Source organism: Balaenoptera borealis, assembly GCF_965194805.1.
Source record: "Balaenoptera borealis genome assembly, chromosome: 8".
NCBI classification, from domain to species: Eukaryota; Metazoa; Chordata; class Mammalia; order Artiodactyla; family Balaenopteridae; genus Balaenoptera; species Balaenoptera borealis.
In genome coordinates this window covers 10,815,242-10,835,444 of record NC_138865.1, presented here as the reverse complement: position 1 = coordinate 10,835,444, position 20,203 = coordinate 10,815,242, and the positions used below count along the sequence as shown (strand labels likewise).

Sequence of the window (20,203 nt, the reverse complement as noted above, 5' to 3'; positions counted from 1 at the left end):
AAAATGAGATGGGCTCGGAATGCAAAATACACACCGGATTTTGAAGGCTCAGCCCGAGTAAAAATGTATAAATATCTCCATCACTTTTACAGTGATTACATATCAAACTGATACTATTTTGAATATACTGGATTAAATCAAATATATTCCTGTATTTAAATTCGGTTCATCTGTGTCTCTACCTTTTTGTGTGGCTACTAGAAAGTTTAAAATTGCACATGTGGCTCACATGACATTTTGATTGGCTCTACCAATAATCAAGGCCCTTTCTTAATCCCAATTTCACACGTCCCAGGTGAGAGCTACCTCTCAGGTTTTCCTGCTGCCCTCCGTCCAGAACGCCAACTCGGCATTCCCTGACCTCACCAGGACCTACTAACCATGGACCCCACCACCGTCTTTCCACCACCCTTCCCGCCTCCCATCCAGCCTTCCCTTCTTGTCCGACTTGCATTCCATGATTTACGTTATCCACTCTCTCCCACAGCCTCCCCTCTCTCGTCCCTCTCTGGCTTCCTCTCACTCACTGGGTGGCACTCTGACCCTGGTTAAACCTAACTCTGCAACCTCACCGTATCCACAGAGTGGAGCATCGCTGGGAAGGGAAGGACACGCCTCCATGCTCCTGACTTTGCAGGAGGGAACTTCCTTCCTTCCCAAGGCAGACTGCGGAAATCTCCCCTCTAAACTGCACTTCCATTAGAAAATGAATCACATTATAATGCGGGGTCTGTGTCTTCTGGGGACTTTAAGCCCCCTGAGGGCAGGAACCAAGACCTTTTATTTCTGCACTCACCAGCAGCACCGTAAAACCCTGTCCTCTCTGGATGAAGGAGGTCCCAGTTCCTTGTGTGGACTTAGGTGCCCGGGGCGAGTGAGGCTGTGTGTAGTCTGCACCAAATGCCATCCTCCACCAGGAACAATGAAATGCACCCCTCGACTCTTCTGGTAGCCAACCTCAGGGACCTACTGTCTCTGATGGGGGTCGGGGGGTGGACAGACTCACACCTGCCACCGAGCCAGGTGCCCTCGGGACCCAGAATATTTCTTACAGATCCTATTGTACTCTTTGGGGATTAGGACTAAAAGAACTTGCTTGGTTTCCTCTAGTATTTAGGCTTCATGAGGAAGCCCACTAACCAAAACTCTGCTTTCTTTAGCAGAAGGAGGAACCAGCCTTAAAACACTGTCCAGGGGCTTCCCTGGTGGCGCAGTGGTTAGGAATCCGCCTGCCAATGCAGGGGACACGGGTTCGAGCCCTGGTCCGGGAAGATCCCACATGCCGCGGAGCAACTAAGCCTGTGCACCACAACTACTGAGCCTGTGCTCTACAGCCCGCTAGCCACAATTACTGAAGCCCACGTGCCTAGAGCCCGTGCTCCGCAACAAAGACAAGTCACTGTAATGAGAAGCACGTGCACCGCAACCAAGAGTAGCCCCCGCTCACCGCAACTAGAGAAAGCCCCCACGCAGCAACAAAGACCCAACGCAGCCAAAAATTAATTAATTAAATAATAAATTTTTTAAAAAAACAACAGAAAAAAACACTGTCCAGGCCAGGGGTCTCTGAGAAGTGGCGTGGGTGCTTCCTGGGAGACCCTGGGTGGCAGCAGCTGTCCCTGACCTCCCTGTCTCCCCCTGTCCTTCTCCATTTCCCCAACATGTGCAGGGGACTCCCCAAAGGGCAGGGAGGTGAAATCAGTGTGTATCGAGGGTGCACTGTGTCCAAGGTGCCCTACTCGGGTTATATCACCTGATTCCCCCATGGGTCCTGTGAGTTGAATAACATTATTCCCATTTTGCAGATGGGAACACTGAGGATGAGAGGGTCAGGGCCTCAGTGAAACAGACAGCCCACTTAAATTAGGAAATGTCATAGAATTTAATAAAGGGAATATGTGCAAAGGTGTGGCCAAGGGTGTAAGATGCCCACAAGGGCCAGAGTGGTGTCCTTGGGCTGTAACCACCTCGGTTACAGAGCCCAGGAGGGGAGCAGTTACTGGAGCCTAGAAGGAGAAAGCCCAAGCGGAGAGGGTGGCTTACAAGGGGCTGTGACCTTGGGTGGAAGGACACAGTGGCCCAAGGTGACCCCACAGGGCAGGAGCTGGGGATAAACACGCAACCTCTCATCTTCCATCCTCCCCGTCCTGCCAGGGCCGCTCCCCACAAGGCAGAGAGCGGCGAGTGGCAGCGGGTGGGAACGGAGGGGCAACAGAAGACACCCCGCGCCGAGCCCAGACCTGCCAAAGTTCAACATCTTGGCACCTCCCTGGGCTGTCCCCCTCTTGTGGAGGGACAGTCCCTGGGGCCCAAGAGATCCAGGATCCTTCCTGGCCACCAGCCCCCAGTGAGCTGGGGGAGCTGAGCGCACCACGGCACCGCATGAGTTAACATCTCTGCTATTCTCCTGCTCCAGTGCCGGATTCTCCAACCTGTAGAGGGCCGGACCCTCTGTGAGGCCCCAGCCAGACCCTCCCAGGAAATCCACTCCCACCCTTGGGCAGCTGCCCGGCAGCCCTCAGCTACGCCAGATGAACCAGGGAGACTTGATGGATGAGAAAGTAGATGTGGGGACTCCCTTAGGAGAATAATTTAATTTTATGGGGCAGGGACGCAGGAATGGGAGCTCAGGCCCTAAACTCAGCAAGCGGCCTGGCGTGCAGGCGTTGGGCGCGGCCAGGAGCATGTGTAACTCATTACCTCTGCGAGCCTCCCATTTGCGGCCGACGGGTGGTGCTGGGAGCGCGGTGGAGGGCCCGAGGCCACGGGGTGAGCGTGACTGCGATATTTTTCTGACACTAACACCTCTCTCTGGCCCTTGGAGAGGGCCGTGGAGGAGTCAGGCCCGGCTGAACACCACCCACGCCCAGCCCTCCGCCTCTGGGCGCCAGACTGCAGAGGCTTCAGCTGTCCGGGCGGGAAGAGAAAGGCAGGACCGGGGAGGGGGAGGGGGAGGGGGCACAGAGGAGGGGGGGTGAGGAGGGGTCGCAGGCCCAGACAGCCCCCGTTTGGGTTTCTGCTCCAAGGGAGGTGTTGGTGGGCCCTGAGGTCAGAGGGGGCTTGGCTCTTGGAAGACCTTGGAGGTCGCGTTCTGCCACGAGCCCACCCAGCAATTCCAGCCACACAGGTGGAGCCCGTGCTCTTCCCCGCTGGAGCCCGGGAGGTGAGGAGGCCCCCTGCCTGGGCGTCTTCCCACCCACAGCGGGGCTCAGACACAGGAAGGAGGTGGCGGGGTCCTGAGAGGTGGCCCAGCCAAGGGGTGCAGAGGATGGAGAGGTCCCAAAGGTGTCACCCTGGAGCAGGGGTGCGAGGGAGAGAGCCTGGAAGGATGTGGGTGGCACCATGCGGGAGAGGGGCAGGGTAGCCTGTCACAGCGGGCGCGTAATAGCCCCTCAGCTTCCTTCTCACCTGGCGCATGAACAGAAGGGAAGGGATGGGGGCAGGTAGGAGGAGAAGAGAAGACGACGGGAGGGGAGAGCAGAGGAGGGGGGTGGGGAGGGACCTGTAAATAACACCGTGTTTACACCCTGTCTTTAAAGTCCCACCTGGGTTAAGGCCTGAGTCAAACCTCCATATCTAGCCTGCAGTTTTGCAGCTTTGCTCTCCCTGATCCCAAGATCCCCAGGGCCAAGAAGAGGCACCCCCTTGCCTCCCATCTCCCTGCTTTCAAGGGGAAAATCCTGGGAGGGACTTGGAGCCCCTACAAGGCCTAGCAGACAACACTGCTTTCATTTACTCAAGGCCCGGAGGAGCGGGGGGGGGGGGGGGATGGGGGGGGTTGGGGGGGGTTGGGGGGGATGCGGGGGGGCGGTTGGCTGGCAGGGTCCCCACCTCTGTCCACCTCTGCTTTCCCATCAACCTCCCTCCGCCCCTACCAGCCCCACCCCTTCCCCCCTCTCCTGTTACTCTGCAGAGATGAGGATCAAAGCAGCAAAGTGCCGGGGAAACAGGTCAAATCTGGCTTGAATTTCCCCAAGTCGGAGCTCGCCATTTTCCTCTTAGAAATGAGAGGGAAGGGGAAAAAAGTCAAACCAGAAACCTAGGAGCCTTTAGGTGGTGATTTCATCTCAACACTCCAGTCTTTCTGGGGTCTTCACGGCCGCCCCTCCACCCCCGGCCCCATGTCTGGCGTCCAGGAATGAAGTGTGGAGGAGACCCAGACGATGTGGAAATCAGGTTTAGAATTTATTTGTTCTGCCACCTTTAGATTTCAAGGACTCCTGTGTTTGCTCAGCCATTAGTTCGCTCATTCAGTCAGTCAACAAATACTGATACTTAGGAGCACCTGCTGTGCACCAGGCTGGGAGACACTGATGAACAAAACAGAGATGCCTGCGCTGGTCCAGCCTATGTTCTTCCCATGAGGAACAGAGAGTAAATGATAAACGTGATAAATAAGAAAATGATACAGTGTGTTGAGGAGACTAGGACTAGGTGAAAAAGGAAAAAGAGAAGCAGGGAAATGGGTGTGCAGGGGAGGACAGGAAGCCCTGACGCAGAGGTGAGATTTGAGCAAAGACCAGAAGGAGGTCAGGGGGACGCCTGGAGGGTCTGGGGGCAGCGTTCGTCGGGTAGAGCGTGCCAGCAGGTCCGCTGTGAGGGTCAGAGCCTCCTTGGCCACAGTCAGTGCCTGGGTTTTTATTCCCTTCAGCGTGGGAGCCTTTGCTGGGCTTTGCTCCAACTTAGGTTTTAAAAGGACCACACCGCAAATACAACATCCAAGTCTGTTTCTGTGCACAGAATTTTAGGACTGGATGGGAGCTCAGAGACACCCCCTCTGCCCCTGTGGAGCACTGAGATGGAGATACTGAGGCCCAGAGAGGGGACGTGCCCATCAGGTCACATGCCCCGGGGCGGGGGGACAGGGAAGGGAAGAGTCAGCCTCCAGCCTACATCTTCCGACCTCTGCTGTCCACACTTCATGGGGTGCTGTAGCTCAGGTGACCCCTGGGACACTTGCTGGCCTGGTTCTAAAACTGCCCCCTGACCAGATCTCCCCATGGCTGGGGTTACTGTTATTTTTCAGTCCTTCTGGTCCAAATGGCCTTTTTTTAAATCTCAGGTTCAGAAAAGGGGAGGTAAGATGAGGTCAAGAGAAGGGGGGACCATGGCCCAATGACACTCCCCCAGGCCTCTCCCCACCCCTGGGGTCCCCCTGCCATGCCCTTCCCCACTGGCACCCCAGGATGGCCCTGGTGGTCCTGCAATTACCCCTCTGAGATGTACCCCAGTTCTTTCTTGCCAAATCAGGCCTCTTTACTGATGGGCCAGTGGGGAGAGAGGGTGGAGGAAGGATGTGAAAGCCAGCTTGGCTTTGCTGATGTACTGATGGGGAAGAGCTGAGCATTGGTAGTGACCCAGCTCCCTGCGGGCCTTCCTCTCTTCCCAGGTGTCGTTAACTTAACAGAAACACTGGCCTGTCTGGTGCAACTCAGCTGGTAATACCTTTCCCCAACTACCTCTTCTCTTACAAAATTGTATTCAGTCTTCAAGGCCTTTACCAGAAAGGCTTCGCCCTGCTTGACTTTAATAATCACACATATTTTTACCTCCTTTACATGGTGGGTAATTGTCCCCATGCCAGTCCCTCCCACTGGGTTCAGAAGCTCTTGGAGGGCAAGGATGGTTTAATTTCTCTCTGGAGCATCTCTGGCACCTAACCCATAGCTTGACACATTGTGGGCCCTCAAAATGTGGTTGTCGACTGGAATTCAGAGGAAGGGCTCTGACGGTGGGTAGTTTACTAGGGCAGGTGAAGAGCCCAAATCTCCTGTCTCCTCTCCCTCCTGAGACAATCCCTAATCCCTGCCTTTCTGAGCCACCCAACTTCCCTTTCTACACTCAGCACCTCATGGGAGGAAAGATGGGGTTGAATGAGGGGGAGTCATTTCTAATTTTGAGTAATTTCAAGACAAAGGCAGTTGGCAGAGTGGACCACAGTGAAACATGGTGCTTGAGAAAAAGGTTGAATAAAGGCATCTGGGATGGTTAATTTTATATGTCAACTTGGTTGGCCATAGGGTAACCAGATTAAACATAATTTCTGGGTGTCCATGAGGGTGTTCTGGATGAGATTAGCTTTTAAATTGGTGGAATCAGTAGAGCAGATTGTCCTCCCCAATGTGGGTGGGTCTCATCTAATCAGTTGAGGGCCTGAGTAGCACAAAAGGTGGGGGAATTCACTTTTTGCTTCCTGCCTGACGGCTGGAGCTGGGACATATCTCATCCTCTCCGGCCCTCAGACTGTGATCTACACCATTGGCTTCTCTGGTTCTCAGGCCTTCTGACTCGGACTGAAGTATACCACCAGCTTCCCTGGGTCTCCACTCTATAGACAGCAGATCGTGGGACTTCTCAGCCTCCATAACCATGTGAGTCAATTCCTCATAATCAGTCTCTTTGTGTGTATAGACACCCTCGTGCTTCTGTTTCTCTGGAGAACCCTAAGGCAGCCTGTTTCCATCTCATTGACCATAAGTTTTTACAAAACTCTCCTGTGGGTTTCCTTCTACTCATCTTTGAAGTGGGGATGAAGCTCTCATCTCCTATACTCACTGCAAAGAGGAATGTATTCATTCAGGCAATAAGCATTTATTAAGCACCTACTAAGTATCGAGCTCTGTGCTGGACGCACAGGGGTTGGCTGTTAGCAAGGTGCTCTGAGCTCCTCTAGAGGAATCTGCATCTGTTGAATCTCCAGAGTTTTAGCAAATAACCAGCCCACAAAGGTGCAGTGCGGTCTGGGTCACTAGGATGGGGCTCCTTCCCGTGCCATGACCTGAGGCCTCAGTCCCAGGGGAGGATGGGCACCTGGAGAGGTGCGTTCCCTCCTTGCAAACGCTTTAGGAAGTGCATTGGAGGTTCGTCACCCGAGAGGGTCTGGGCTTCTTGGTTCAGTTGCCTTTTTCGTGACCCCAGCCTCACCCAGAGGAGAGGATGGCAGAGAGGCAAAAGGATTGCCCTAGGAGTCAGGAGACTCAGTGCTGGGGCCGCTCTATGACTGACGAGCTATGTGATGCTTAATGCTTTTCTCAGTTTCCGCTAGCTCATCTGTAAAATGCGTCTCATCTTGCTGGTCACACAGGTGTGTTGAGATGCATGAATGAGAAAAGACCTTTCCGAGCACGCATTTCAACCTATGCAGTATTATGTGTGTGTGTGAGTCGGGGGGGTGAGGGGGGTCACCAGCACCCTGGGGCAATGCCAGGATCGGGTGGAGGGGGCAGGGCTGATCTCGCGCCTAAGACCGAGCCAGAGGCACTCACCGTCCTCACACAGGTTCAGCTTGGACAGGCTCCTGCCATCAAAGGGCTCCTCAAAGATGGAGCCAGAGTCACGGTCGCTCACGGTGGCGTGCAGGTACATGGCTTTGTTCTCCATCGCGTCCTGCAGCAGCAGCAGGAGAGGAAGGGAGGACGCAGGGGGGAGAGAAAGGACATAAGCTGTAGGTGGAGACACAGATGAGCGGTGACCCTGAGCCTGAACGCTGGGAACCTCCCTCATCAGCAGGCAGCAGCCACCGGATCCTTAGGACCCCAATTCCCCCTCCTCAACTTCCTTGGCTTGGGGAGGCCAAGGCCCTTTGGACCTTTCTGACCATGGGATCCAACCCCTCCCTTTCATAGGTCTGGGTGGGGCTGGAGCCCTGCGCTGGGGGGCACCGAGGGCCACGCTGGGTGGGGCTGGGAGGAGCCAACCCTCTTGACCCAAGCAGAGTAGTTTCCAAGATTCTGGAGCCCTGGGCACATCAGGGAGACTTGGGCTTCTGCTCTGTGTTGGAAATGGGGGAAAACTAGACATAAAATGGGGTACAGGGACCACCAGCCAACACAGCTAAGACCAGAACTGCTCCCAAACCTGGCCAGGCTGGCATAGTCAGAAGGGCTGGGTTCAGGGGACCATAGCAGGGATTCACCCCCATGGGAGCCCAAGGGGCAGGTGGCCTCGGTGAGGTCCCCCAGCCACTAAGGTCTGGGCAGCCTTAGACTGGGGAGGGCCCTGGTGTCCGATGGCCTCCTGAGGCTGGATCGCTGGGGCTTGGAGGGGACCCCATGGAATTCCAAGAATGTCCCATCAACATGGGGAAATGCTGTGTATGCTATTTGAAATGAACCAGCCCCGTTTACACAAGTGTGCACAATGTGATCCCATTTTGTAATATCTACACATGTCCCAAGTATGTGACGGGAAAGATGATATTCAGAGATGTTCTGGGTTTCCCTGGGTGAGACGTGTATTACAGGACTCTGGTTGGGATTGTGGGGATTTGTGCTTATTTTTGTTTGCTGGATTTTCTGGGCTTTCTGTAATACGTTTGCATTCTTTGTGTAATAAGAAGAAATCATTTGCGGAACCAGACCACAAAGTATTTATTTACATAAAATACTCAATATCCTTTTCCCACATATACGCTCGGTGATTTTGCAAATGACTCTCCACTTTCTGCTCAGTTCTAGCCATTGATTTATGTTGACTTTCGGTTCTGATGCTCTTTGACTATCTGGATATTGAACCCCAAAATCCACTTTTAAAAAGTGAATTCTTTGGAAGATAAAAGCCCCCGGGGAGGATGGATGGGTCCCAGGCCCAGCGTGAAGCCAACTCAACCCTGAGGCCCAGAGAGCCTGGCCAGGCGTCTACCGCTGTGAGAAGGGGACAGGGCCTGGCAGGTGGCAGTGGGGGGACAGTGGCCACTGACTGAAGGGAAAGGAGGCACCCACCCTGTTCCAGTAAATAGGGACAATGGCCAGACCCCCCTGCCAGGCACAGCAAACGCAAATCCCCTATTTTCACAACCTGACTTTTCTCTCCAGAGACCTCTGACCTCAGGGCTGAGAGGAGGCCAGAGCTGACCAGTTGCCATCCCCCTGTCCTTCCGCTGGCCCAGGAGGGATGGCTGGGCCTTCTGCTCTTGACTTCAACTAATGAGATGCCATCTGCCCCGCACACATGGTCACGCGTGCACACACACACGCAGGCACACACACTCAGGGTGTTCCCAGGCCCTGCGGGCCTTTCCTCCAGCCAGCGGGAGGGAAGGGTGGAGGGGAGCCCGCAGCCCTGCCAGCGTCTCTCTTGCCTGCCCTCCGGGGTTCCTGGAGAGACAGCTCCTGGCCCCGCTTCTCCGGGCTGCAGTTGTGCCCAGTTTGCGAGACTCCTGACGCTGGCCCTCCGTCTAAGCCCTCCACCCAGGGGGGGCCTCTAGGTGCGGCCCTGGGCAGCTCCACTGCTGCTAAGCTACAGGGGACCCTCCCTCGTTTCACAGCGCTCGTGCGGCACCCCGCCCTCTGGCCTCAGCCCTGGGGAGCTGCAAAGCAGGAGGCCGGTGTCTCCTCTGAGAGAGAGAACCCTCTCTCTGCCAAAGGCAAGAGCAGCTGCCGTCCAGAGCCCGTGGGGTCTCCGAGAACCAGGGGTGGAGGTGTGGAGCCGGGCTTGCGCCAGCTTCCCTCTCTGCCCAGCGCATTATCTGGAACGTGTCTGCAGGGCGCCCCCCCCCCCCCCCGACCCCTCAGCTGGTGGAGCAGGAGCCCTGGGGAGCCTGCTGGGGAAAGGGGCTGAGCTGGAGGCCAGAGGCCAGCGCCATGGGATCGCAAGTGCTCAGCCGGCGCTGCTAATGTTTGCTACTTGGGAATGAAACCTAAGAATGTTCTGTCTGCCCCAGGTTTTACCTGGGTCTGCTTTTCTTTCTTGGGGAATGGGGGGCAGGAATTTGGACCTTCCCGGCATTGGTCTTATAGCCTTCGGGCCGAGCCTGTGCAACTAATTGCCAAGTGCGGTGACGACACAGCAATACCTCCCAGCCCCACACCCGTGTGCATGCGGCCCCCCCAAGTACAGACCCTTTGCCTTTAGGATCGCTCTGCTTCCCAGGAGCCCTGTGAGGGAGGCAGGTGGCATCGATCTGTCATATTCCCATTCTAAAGATAAGCCAACCGAGGCCCAGAGGGGAAGAACCGATGGGTGTCAGAGAGGGTGAGGCTTCCCACCTGGGGCACTGGCTTAGCGCCAAGTTGCTCTGTCCAGGAAGCATGTGTCAGTCCCTTTTGGTGGCCCCCTTTCGGGCCCAAAGTGATGCAGTGAAGAGGGCCAGGTTAGGTGACCTGGAGCCAAGAGAGCTGGAAGGGAGGGGACCAGGGCCACAGAAACACGGGCAGGGTGGAGACACCAAAGGGACCTGTGGGGAGTGCGGGCTCAGAGGACACGGGGTCCCATCCCGGCTCCACTTCTTGTCTCTGGGGAACTTGGCCCAATCAGCTGAGCTCGTTCAGCCTCAGGCCATCGCCTCTGTGATGGGAAGAGCACATCTGCTAGCCACTTGGTCCCAGCGAGCCTCGTGTGGGACAGGGCATGTGGGAGGGCTGTATGGACAGGGGCATGCAGGGAGTCGGGGGTGGAGTCTGGTGAGAACCAACAGCCCCTCAGCATCTTCCGACCCTGCCAAGCAGCCAGGTACAGGGGTCCCTGGGCTCCTGAGGCCACCCTCCCGCCTAGCCAGTCCCAGAAACAATGCCATTTGGATCCCTGTGCGAAAGGCAATCACGAATGCAGACCAGAGCTGAGAGCTAGAGCCTGATATTAAAAGTCCCCCTCTGGGCAGCAGCGGGATACAATCAATTCTTCCTGCTGCGGGGGTGGCCCAAGCCTTGCTGGGTTCCAGCATCTAACTCTACAGGGCTCGTAATGCATCAAAACTAAATAGAGATCACCCTGAATGTGGCCCTCTCTGGAGACAGAATCGCTAAGTCGGTTTTAAGCCCTTTTCTCCTCTAACGGTACTTAGTTCATCTAAATCATAACCCAGAGCTGGAGAGGCACAGATGGTTTATAAATAAGCTCTGCCTTCATACATTCCACCACTGGACACACCTGCAGGCACGCACACACACGTAAAGGGCCTGTCACCTGTCCCATCTGCTCCCTGAATAGGCTCTGGAGCTGTGACATGAGCCTGGCAGAGTTGCCACTAAAGCAATCGCTTCCTCTGGCTCCCAAATGCGGGCTCACACCCACCAGCCCAGGCAGCTGGATGAGGGCCCAGCAGATCCCCCAGGCTGACAGCTAGGACTTTCCCACCCAGCGCTAGCACCTCCACGCGCCACATCCTGGGGATGCTCAAACCCAGCGCCCTGTGTCCCCTGGCTGCCTTTGGGAAGCTATGCCCAGGTGCCAGGACAGAGTCAGCACCAAGACTCACCTGAGGGCCCCCAGTGAGGCTGCAGCGACCGTCCCCTCAGTTCCTGGCATTTGCCATGGTGGCTGGAGAGCTGGCTGCTGCCACCACCCCGAGACCCAGGCAGCCCCTCAGAGCTCGTTCCCACTGCCAGCCAAATCCAGATGGACTCATAGAAAGAGGCTGCACCGTGCCCGGGGTCTCGGGGGTCACTTCTCCAGGAGGATCAGGTCAGGAGGCAAGACTCAACCTTGTGCCCAAGTGGGAGTCCCTGTCTTGGTGCCCCGCCTCGGTCAGCCTTGGGCAGCGCTCGGGAGATGTTCTGTGGAGGCACCAGCGGCTCTGCGAGGTACTGTCTGAGCTGTGAACTGCAGCTGCTCTGGCCGCCGGGCTTTATAAAGTTCTTGGAGCAGTTGCGAGGCTCCTATGGGGTCTGGAACGCGTCCCCCTCTAGTGGCCAATCTGAGCATTACAGCCCCACGCAGGAACACCCGCTGGGTCCAGAGCAGCCTTGGTCTTGGGGACTCCACCCGCTGGTTCTAAAGGCCCTGCTCAAGGCATTTTGGGAACGCTTCTAGCGGAATGGCAGCTAGACCTGGCTTATTAGCCGCGCAAGAAAACCAGCCTTGTAAATTTATTTATAGGACGGAATTGGCATCGCTCGGTTCATTCACCAAACTTAGCTTAGAATTACTTTCTGTGTTTTCCTGGAGTCACATCCACCCATAAAGGACACAGATTGCCTGATTCAGAAGAGGGTTCTGGGAGTGCTGAAGGAACTTCCCAAAGTCAAGTTCAATGCAACTCAGTAAGGAAGCCAGCATTTCTGGAGCACTGACATTGCGCAAAGGTCGGGATACAGAGGTGAGTGAGAGGAGCCCGCTGGCCTCAGGGAGCTGCAGTCCAGGCTGAGAGGTGGGCTTGGGCACAGATAACTGTAAACCTAGTGTAAACCTAAGCATAACTGATTACGTGTAGAAAAGGAGATTTCACCAAAATGTTAAGGGGGTAATTACCTTCAGGTTGAGGTGGTGATGGCAGAGGCATCAGGGAAATTCCCAGAATAGTCTGAACCAAGGCACATGGTCAGTTTATGTGTACGCCGTCCTACCCCCCACTGCCTGGGGCACAGAGCTCTGAGGTGACATTCACGAACACGCTCCTGTTTATTGGTTACGAGCTCAGCCTCAACCCCTGAGGGTCAGACCTCATACAGGAGAATAGTTTGCCAAGGCTCAGCTCTCCCCACCGTGCAGCCCTCAAACCACAGCTGAGTCACAAATGTCTTTGTCATTTGCAGTGACTGCACCTTCTGACCGTCCCTGGCAGGCAGCTACAATGTGAGGCTCCAAGACTCCGTTTTACAGGAAAAAAACCCCCAGTAATTATATCATAATGATGATGATGATAATAATAATTGGAGAAGGAAGAAGAAGAAGGAGGGGAGGGGAGGGGGACCGGGAGAAGGAGGAGGAGGAGGGGAGGAAGAGGTGAGAAAAAACCACTTCTAATATATACGCTGCGCTAGGCAATTCCAAGTGCTTTTCATGTATTAACTCATTTAACCTTGACAGTAGCCCTATGAGGTAGGTACTGCTATTATTCCCACTTTATTGAGACAGAAGAACTGAGCAGTATGTCCAAGGTCAAGCAGCCTGTACGTGGCAGAGCTAGATTCCACTCCAGGCAGTTTGACTGTAGTCTGTGCCCCGAACAACTCCCCTAACTGCCTCTGATGAAAAAGAGTGTGTTTCAGTCACCCATCAAGTCACCAATATTCCTGGGAATGTCATCTTACAAATAGCAGGAAATGTGCTCAAAATGTTATGTCCAGGGATCTCACTGTGGAGATGTATATATTAGCAATAAATGCCCTGGTTGGTGAGACCCTGGTGATGTCCGACTTATGTGAAACAGGCTTTTTTTTTTTTTTTTGAAGTATAGCTGATTTACAGGGTTTCAGGTGTACAGCAAAGTGATTCATTTATACATACATATATATTCTTTTTCAGATTCTTTTCCATTATACATTATTACAAGATGTTGAATATAGTTCCCTGTGCTATATAGTAGGTCCTTGTTGGTTATCTGTTTTATATACAGTAGTGTGTATCCGCTAATCCCAAATTCCTAATTTATCCCTCCCCCACCCCCTTTCCCCTTTGGTAACCATAAATTTGTTTTGTATGTCTGTGAATCTGCTTCTATTTCGTAAATAAGTTCATTTGTGTCATATTTTAGATTCCACATATAAGTGATATCATATGGTATTTGTCTTTCTCTTTCTGACTTACTTCACTTAGTATGATAATCTCTAGGCCCATCCATGTTGCTGCAAATGGCATTATTTCATTCATTTTTATGTCTGAGTAATATACCATTGTGTATATGTACCACATGTTCTTTATCCATTCATCTGGCGATGGACATTTAAATTGTTTCCATATCTTGGCTATTGTAAATAGTGTTGCTGTGAACATTGGGGTGCTTGTATCTTTTTGAATTAGAGTTTTTGTTTTTTCTGAATATATGCCCAGGAGTAAGATAGCTGGATCATATGGTAACTCTATTTTTAGTTTTTTAAGGAGCCTCCTTACTGTTTTTCATGGTGGCTTCACCAATTTACATTCCTACCAACAGTGTAGGAGGGTACAAAGCATTTTTTTTAACACTCCTATACTGGTGTGCCCTGCCCATAGGGGAAAGGGAGGATGGGGACCCAAATGCAGCCCAGGCTATTGGCTGAGCCTCTCCTTACCATTGGTAATTGATGATACAGACATGGAAGGGTCTCGTTCTCTGCATGTGAGACCCACGAGTGGGTACAGAACTATTAAACTCTAAAATTGCAGGAGGAATAAAGCTTAGCCTTTTAAACTCAGTAGCTTCAGGCAAAGGACATGACTTTCTTTCATTAATTCCTGATTTATTTCACTTCTTATAGTGATAAGATTTGTCCATATCAGTGCACATAGCAGTAGTTTGTTCTTTGTATTTTCCTTTTGGCTGAGTAATACTCCATTATACGTGTAGAACACAACTTGTTTATCCATTCTCCTTTTGATAGACATTTGGGTTGTTTCCAATCTTTGTCTGTTATGAATAAAGCTGCCCAAACAGGCGAGGAGACATTTGATAGCAAAGTATAGGAATGAACTGGGAGGCATGTCTTCTAGTGGATGAGAGTCTTTCTGGCAGCTCATAGCTCCGATGATACCTTCTTTTTTTTTTTTTTTTTAATTGAACCCAGTGTTTATATTTAATTAATTAATTTATTTTTATTTATGGCTGTGTTGGGTCTTCGTTTCTATGCGAGGGCTTTCTCTAGTTGTGGCAAGCGGGGCCACTCTTCATCGCGGTGCGCGGGCCTCTCACTATCGTGGCCTCTCTTGTTGCGGAGCACAGGCTCCAGACGCGCAGGCTCAGTAGTTGTGGCTCACGGGCCTAGTTGCTCCACGGCATGTGGGATCTTCCCAGACCAGGGCTCGAACCCGTGTCCCCTGCATTGGCAGGCAGATTCTCAACCACTGCGCCACCAGGGAAGCCCACAATGATACCTTCTTGCCACCTGAAATCAGCATAGTCCAAAAAGCTTGCTTCCATTCAATGGCAGAAGGCATCTATAATAGGCATTTCCCACCAGATGGTATTATGAAACTGTGATTACACTGAAGGAGAGTAGAATAAACTTCTGCAATAGCTGCATCTATGGATGTGGAAGCCAATGAGACACATCAGTGTGCTCAAGGGCTTCCTGCTTTCTTTGAATGATTTCATTTGATTGTCCCAACAACTATCTAGGGCGGAGATGGGGAGAGAATTATCATCCTCAGTTTTCATATGGAGAAACCCAGCAATGCTGAAACTGAAGGTCACGACGCTGGGCTCTCGGATGCAACGTCCACAACTGTCCTCTACCTCTAGAGCCTCTACATCTGCAGGGATTCCTTCCATACATTCAGTTATTCATTCAACAAACATCTGTTATGTAACCTTCATGCAATGTATTCCAAATGTTTCTACAAACATGAATTAGACCCAGCCTTTGTCCTTCGGGATCTCGGTCCAGGGGAAGAAAAGGTATGAGAGCAGAGAATCACAGCCCAGCACCCTTCAAGGGGCTCCTTGTGGCTTCAGGTGGGATGAATCTCAAACCTTCATCCTCAGGCCAGGTTTTTCCCCCAAAAGACTCTTTTTTGCCCCCAACAAGAGTCTTTTTAAAAAAACTCTACAAAGTTTAACTTCTTTTTGTAATCTCAGGATATATATATGTGACTGGGATGAAAAAGACACAGAATTTTTTTTAAAGTCCCCAGGCAACCAAAATAAAACTCTAAAATGAAACATGGGGAAAAAAAAAAAGACTCTAGGGCTTCCCTGGTGGCGCAGTGGTTGAGAATCTGCCTGCCAATGCAGGGACACAGGTTCGAGCCCTGGTCTGGGAATGATCCCACATGCCGCGGAGCGGCTGGGCCCGTGAGCCACGACTACTGAGCCTCCACGTCTGGAGCCTGTGCTCCGCAACGGGAGAGGCCGCGACAGTGAGAGGCCCGCGCACCACGATGAAGAGTGGCCCCCGCTTGCCGGAACTGGAGAAGGCCCGTGCACAGAAACGAAGACCCAACACACCCAAAATATAAATAAATAAATAAATTTATTAAAAAAAAAAAAAAAGACTCTAAAAAGTTTAACATATCTAAGGAAAAATGGACAAATCGTAATCCAATTTGTACATTCTTCACAAACTGAATAGATTCCAGCAACTGAGTGTAGAGCACCTCAGAAGCTCCCCTCGTGCCCCTTCTGGTCCCTGATGCCCTCAAACCAGATAACCACTATCCCATATTCCATCACCGCACATGATTTTGCCTGTTTCTGAACTTCATGTACGTGGAATCATTCACTGCGTGTCTGGCTTCAACATCATGTTTGAGATTGTTCCCTTGTGCTTAGCAGTAGTTCATTCGTTCTCGTTGCTATAAGTACTCCATTGTGTGAATATCCTTTCTACTGTGGATGGCCATTTGGGTAGGTTCCAGCTTTCGACTGTTGTAAAGAGTGCCGCTATGATCATTCAGTGCCTGTCTCCTGGTGAGCAAATGGGTACATTTCTGTTGGGTGTATACCTTGGAAGGGAATTGCTGGGTCCTAGGGTGGCCTGTGTTCAGCTTCGGTAGATATTGCCCAAGAATTTTGCAAAGTTATTGTACCAGTTTACCTTCCTCCAGCAAAGCATGAGCGTTCCAGTTGCTCCACGTCCTCGCCTGTGTTAGTGATGTTTATCTTTTGTGGAGTCATCATATTGTGGTTTTAATTTACATTTCCTTGACGACCAGTGAAGTTGAGCTCCTGTAACTATACTTACTTAGTCTGATTTTTTTTTCACGCACACACACTGTATTTTATTTTTACAAGAGATAAATAGACTGACACCAAGCATTGTAAATGGATGACCACAACAAAAGCAACAATGATTGCAATTACCAAACACGAAACACACTCATACTATGTCACAATATTGACATTCAGTCCAGTAATCCTCCACTGTAACAGCTCCTTTACTTTGCAGTGAAAATTGATTTGTATATTCTTTGCCTCTGAGTCCTTGTGGGATTTTTTTTCTTTTTTTAATTCAAACAGAAAGTCACAAAAATTATAATCATCCTCATCAGTTCACTCAGTCCCATGTAATTAAATTTTTTTTCATCTTGATCTTTTGTTAGCACTTTTATGAGTTCATCAGTTTTTCATTAGAGTTCTGAAAATTCTTATTCATTCAGTTCAGCAGTACAGTTACCAGAAACCTGTGCGTGTCAGAGTCTTTTCCATGAATTCCTTGAAGATGAAACCCGTTTATAGGAACATATTTGCAAAAGCATCAGAGTACACCCAGAACTGTCTGTAAATGACAAAAGACTTAAAAATGACCACGGTTAAAGATTTGATGAAAGTTCATAAAAAATGTAATTGACAAGGAAATTTAGTTATTTCTGAGTTATACATTTTAAAGTAATAACTAGAATTATGACTTATAACATTATACCAGAACATATAAGATTTTTAGAAATTTCACGTAATGTCTGAAACATTTATATTAACATATTTCCATACAAATAACCTAATGAAAGTTTAGTATTAGTTGTTTTGTTTGTTTGTTTTTTTATATTGCAGGTTCTTATTAGTCATCAATTTTATACACATCAGTGTATACATGTCAATCCCAATCGCCCAATTCAGCACACCACCATCCCCACCCCACCGCAGTTTTCCCCCCTTGGTGTCCATATGTCTGTTCTCTACATCTGTGTCTCAACTTCTGCCCTGCAAACCGGCTCATCTGTACCATTTTTCTAGGTTCCACATACATGCGTTAATATACGATATTTGTTTTTCTCTTTCTGACTTACTTCACTCTGTATGACAGTCTCTAGATCCATCCACGTCTCAACAAATGACTCAATTTCATTCCTTTTTATGGCTGAGTAATATTCCATTGTATATATGTACCACATCTTCTTTATCCATTCGTCTGTCGATGGGCATTTAGGTTGCTTCCATGTCCTGGCTATTGTAAATAGTGCTGCAATGAACGTTGGGGTACATGTGTCTTTTTGAATTATGGTTTTCTCTGGGTATACACCCAGTAGTGGGATTGCTGGGTCATATGGTAATTCTATTTTTAGTTTTTTAAGGAACCTCCATACTGTTCTCCATAGTGGCTGTATCAATTTACATTCCCACCAACAGTGCAAGAGGGTTCCCTTTTCTCCACACCCTCTCCAGCATTTGTTGTTTGTAGATTTTCTGATGATGCCCATTCTAACTGGTGTGAGGTGATACCTCATTGTAGTTTTGATTTGCATTTCTCTAATAATTAGTGATGTTGAGTATCTTTTCATGTGCTTCTTGGCCATCTGTATGTCTTCTTTGGAGAAATGTCTATTTAGGTCTTCTGCCCATTTTTGGATTGGGTTGTTTGTTTCTTTAATATTGAGCTGAATGAGCTGTTTATATATTTTGGAGATTAATCCATTGTCTGTTGATTCGTTTGCAAATATTTTCTCCCATTCTGAAGGTTGTCTTTGCGTCTTGTTTATGGTTTCCTTTGCTGTGCAAAAGCTTTGAAGTTTCATTAGGTCCCATTTGTTTATTTTTGTTTTTATTTCCATTACTCTAGGAGGTGGATCAAAAAAGATCTTGCTGTGATTTATGTCAAAGAGTGTTCTTCCTATGTTTTCCTCTAAGAGTTTTATAGTGTCCGGTCTTACATTTAGGTCTCGAATCCATTTTGAGTTTATTTTTGTGTATGGTGTTAGGGAGTGTTCTAATTTCATTCTTTTACATGTAGCTGTCCAGTTTTCCCAGCACCACTTATTGAAGAGACTGTCTTTTCTCCATTGTATATCCTTGCCTCCTTCGTCATAGATTAGTTGACCATAGGTGCGTGGGTTTATCTCTGGGGTTTCTATCTTGTTCCATTGATCTATGTTTCTGTTTTTGTGCCAGTACCATATTGTCTTGATTACTGTAGCTTTGTAGTATAGTGTGAAGTCAGGGAGTCTGATTCCTCCAGCTCCGTTTTTTCCCCTCAAGACTACTTTGGCTATTCGGGGTCTTTTGTGTCTCCATACAAATTTTAAGATGATTTGTTCTAGTTCCGTAAAAAATGCCATTGGTAATTTGATAGGGATTGCATTGAATCTGTAGATTGCTTTGGGTAGTATAGTCATTTTCACAATGTTGATTCTTCCAATCCAAGAACATGGTATATCTCTCCACCTGTTGGTATCATCTTTAATTTCTTTCATCAGTGTCTTATAGTTTTCTGCATACAGGTCTTTTGTCTCCCTGGGTAGGTTTATTCCTAGGTATTTTATTCTTTTTGTTGCAATGGTAAATGGGAGTGTTTCCATAATTTCTCTTTCAGATTTTTCATCATTAGTGTATAGGAATGCAAGGGATTTCTGTGCATTAATTTTGTATCCTGCAACTTTACCAAATTCATTGATTAGCTCTAGTAGTTTTCTGCTGGCATCTTTAGGATTCCCTATGTATAATATCATGTCATCTGCAAACAGTGACGGTTTTACTTCTTCTTTTCCAATTTGTATTTCTTTTATTTCTTTTTCTTCTCTGATTGCCATGGCTAGGACTTCCAAAACTATGTTGAATAATAGTGGTGAGAGTGGACATCCTTGTCTCATTCCTGATCTTAGAGGAAATGCTTCCAGTTTTTCACCATTGAGAATGTTTGCTGTGGGTTTGTCGTATATGGCCTTTATTATGTTGAGGTAGGTTCCCTCTATGCCCACTTTCTGGAGAGTTTTTATCATAAATGGGTGTTGAGTTTTGTCAAAAGCTTTTTCTGCATCTACTGAGATGATCATATGGTTTTTATTCTTCAATTTGTTAATATGGTGTATCACATTGATTGATTTGCGTATATTGAAGAATCCTTGCATCCCTGGGATAAATCCCACTTGATCGTGGTGTATGATCCTTTTAATGTGTTGTTGGATTCTGTGTGCTAGTATTTTGTTGAGGATTTTTGCATCTATATTCATCAGTGATATTGGTCTGTAATTTTCTTTTTTTGTAGTATCTTTGTCCGGTTTTGGTATCAGGGTGATGGTGGCCTCATAGAATGAGTTTGGGAGTGTTCCTTCCTCTGCAATGTTTTGGAAGAGTTTGAGAAGGATGGGTGTTAGCTCTTCTCTAAATGTTTGACAGAATTCACCTGTGAAGGCATCTGGTCCTGGACTTTTGTTTGTTGGAAGATTTTTAATCACAGTTTCAATTTCATTACTTGTGATTTGTCTGTTTATATTTTCTGTTTCTTCCTGGTTCAGTCTTGGAAGGTTATACCTTTCTAAGAATTTGTCTGTTTCTTCCAGGTTGTCCATTTTATTGGCATAGAGTTGCTTGTAGTAGTCTCTTAGGATGCTTTGTATTTCTGCGGTGTCTGTTGTAACTTCTCCTTTTTCATTTCTAATTTTATTGATTTGAGTCCTCTCCCTCTTTTTCTTGATGAGT

General features: G+C 49.4%; 1 protein-coding gene across 1 annotated transcript in view; it reads right to left on the bottom strand.

The window, feature by feature from the left end:
• The window catches only part of SCARA5 (scavenger receptor class A member 5), a 122,330-nt gene extending 106,389 nt beyond the window's left edge, over nt 1-15,941 (bottom strand). Inside the window, exons 1-3 of the mRNA XM_082402808.1 lie at nt 15,848-15,941; nt 11,195-15,536; nt 7,266-7,442 (exon numbers count right to left, since the gene is read on the bottom strand). Of these exons, the coding sequence (XP_082258934.1) occupies nt 7,266-7,380 (115 nt within the window). The 5' untranslated portion in view covers nt 7,381-7,442; nt 11,195-15,536; nt 15,848-15,941. The remainder of the gene's footprint in view (nt 1-7,265; nt 7,443-11,194; nt 15,537-15,847) is intronic.
• Between the last annotated feature and the right edge of the window lie 4,262 nt (nt 15,942-20,203).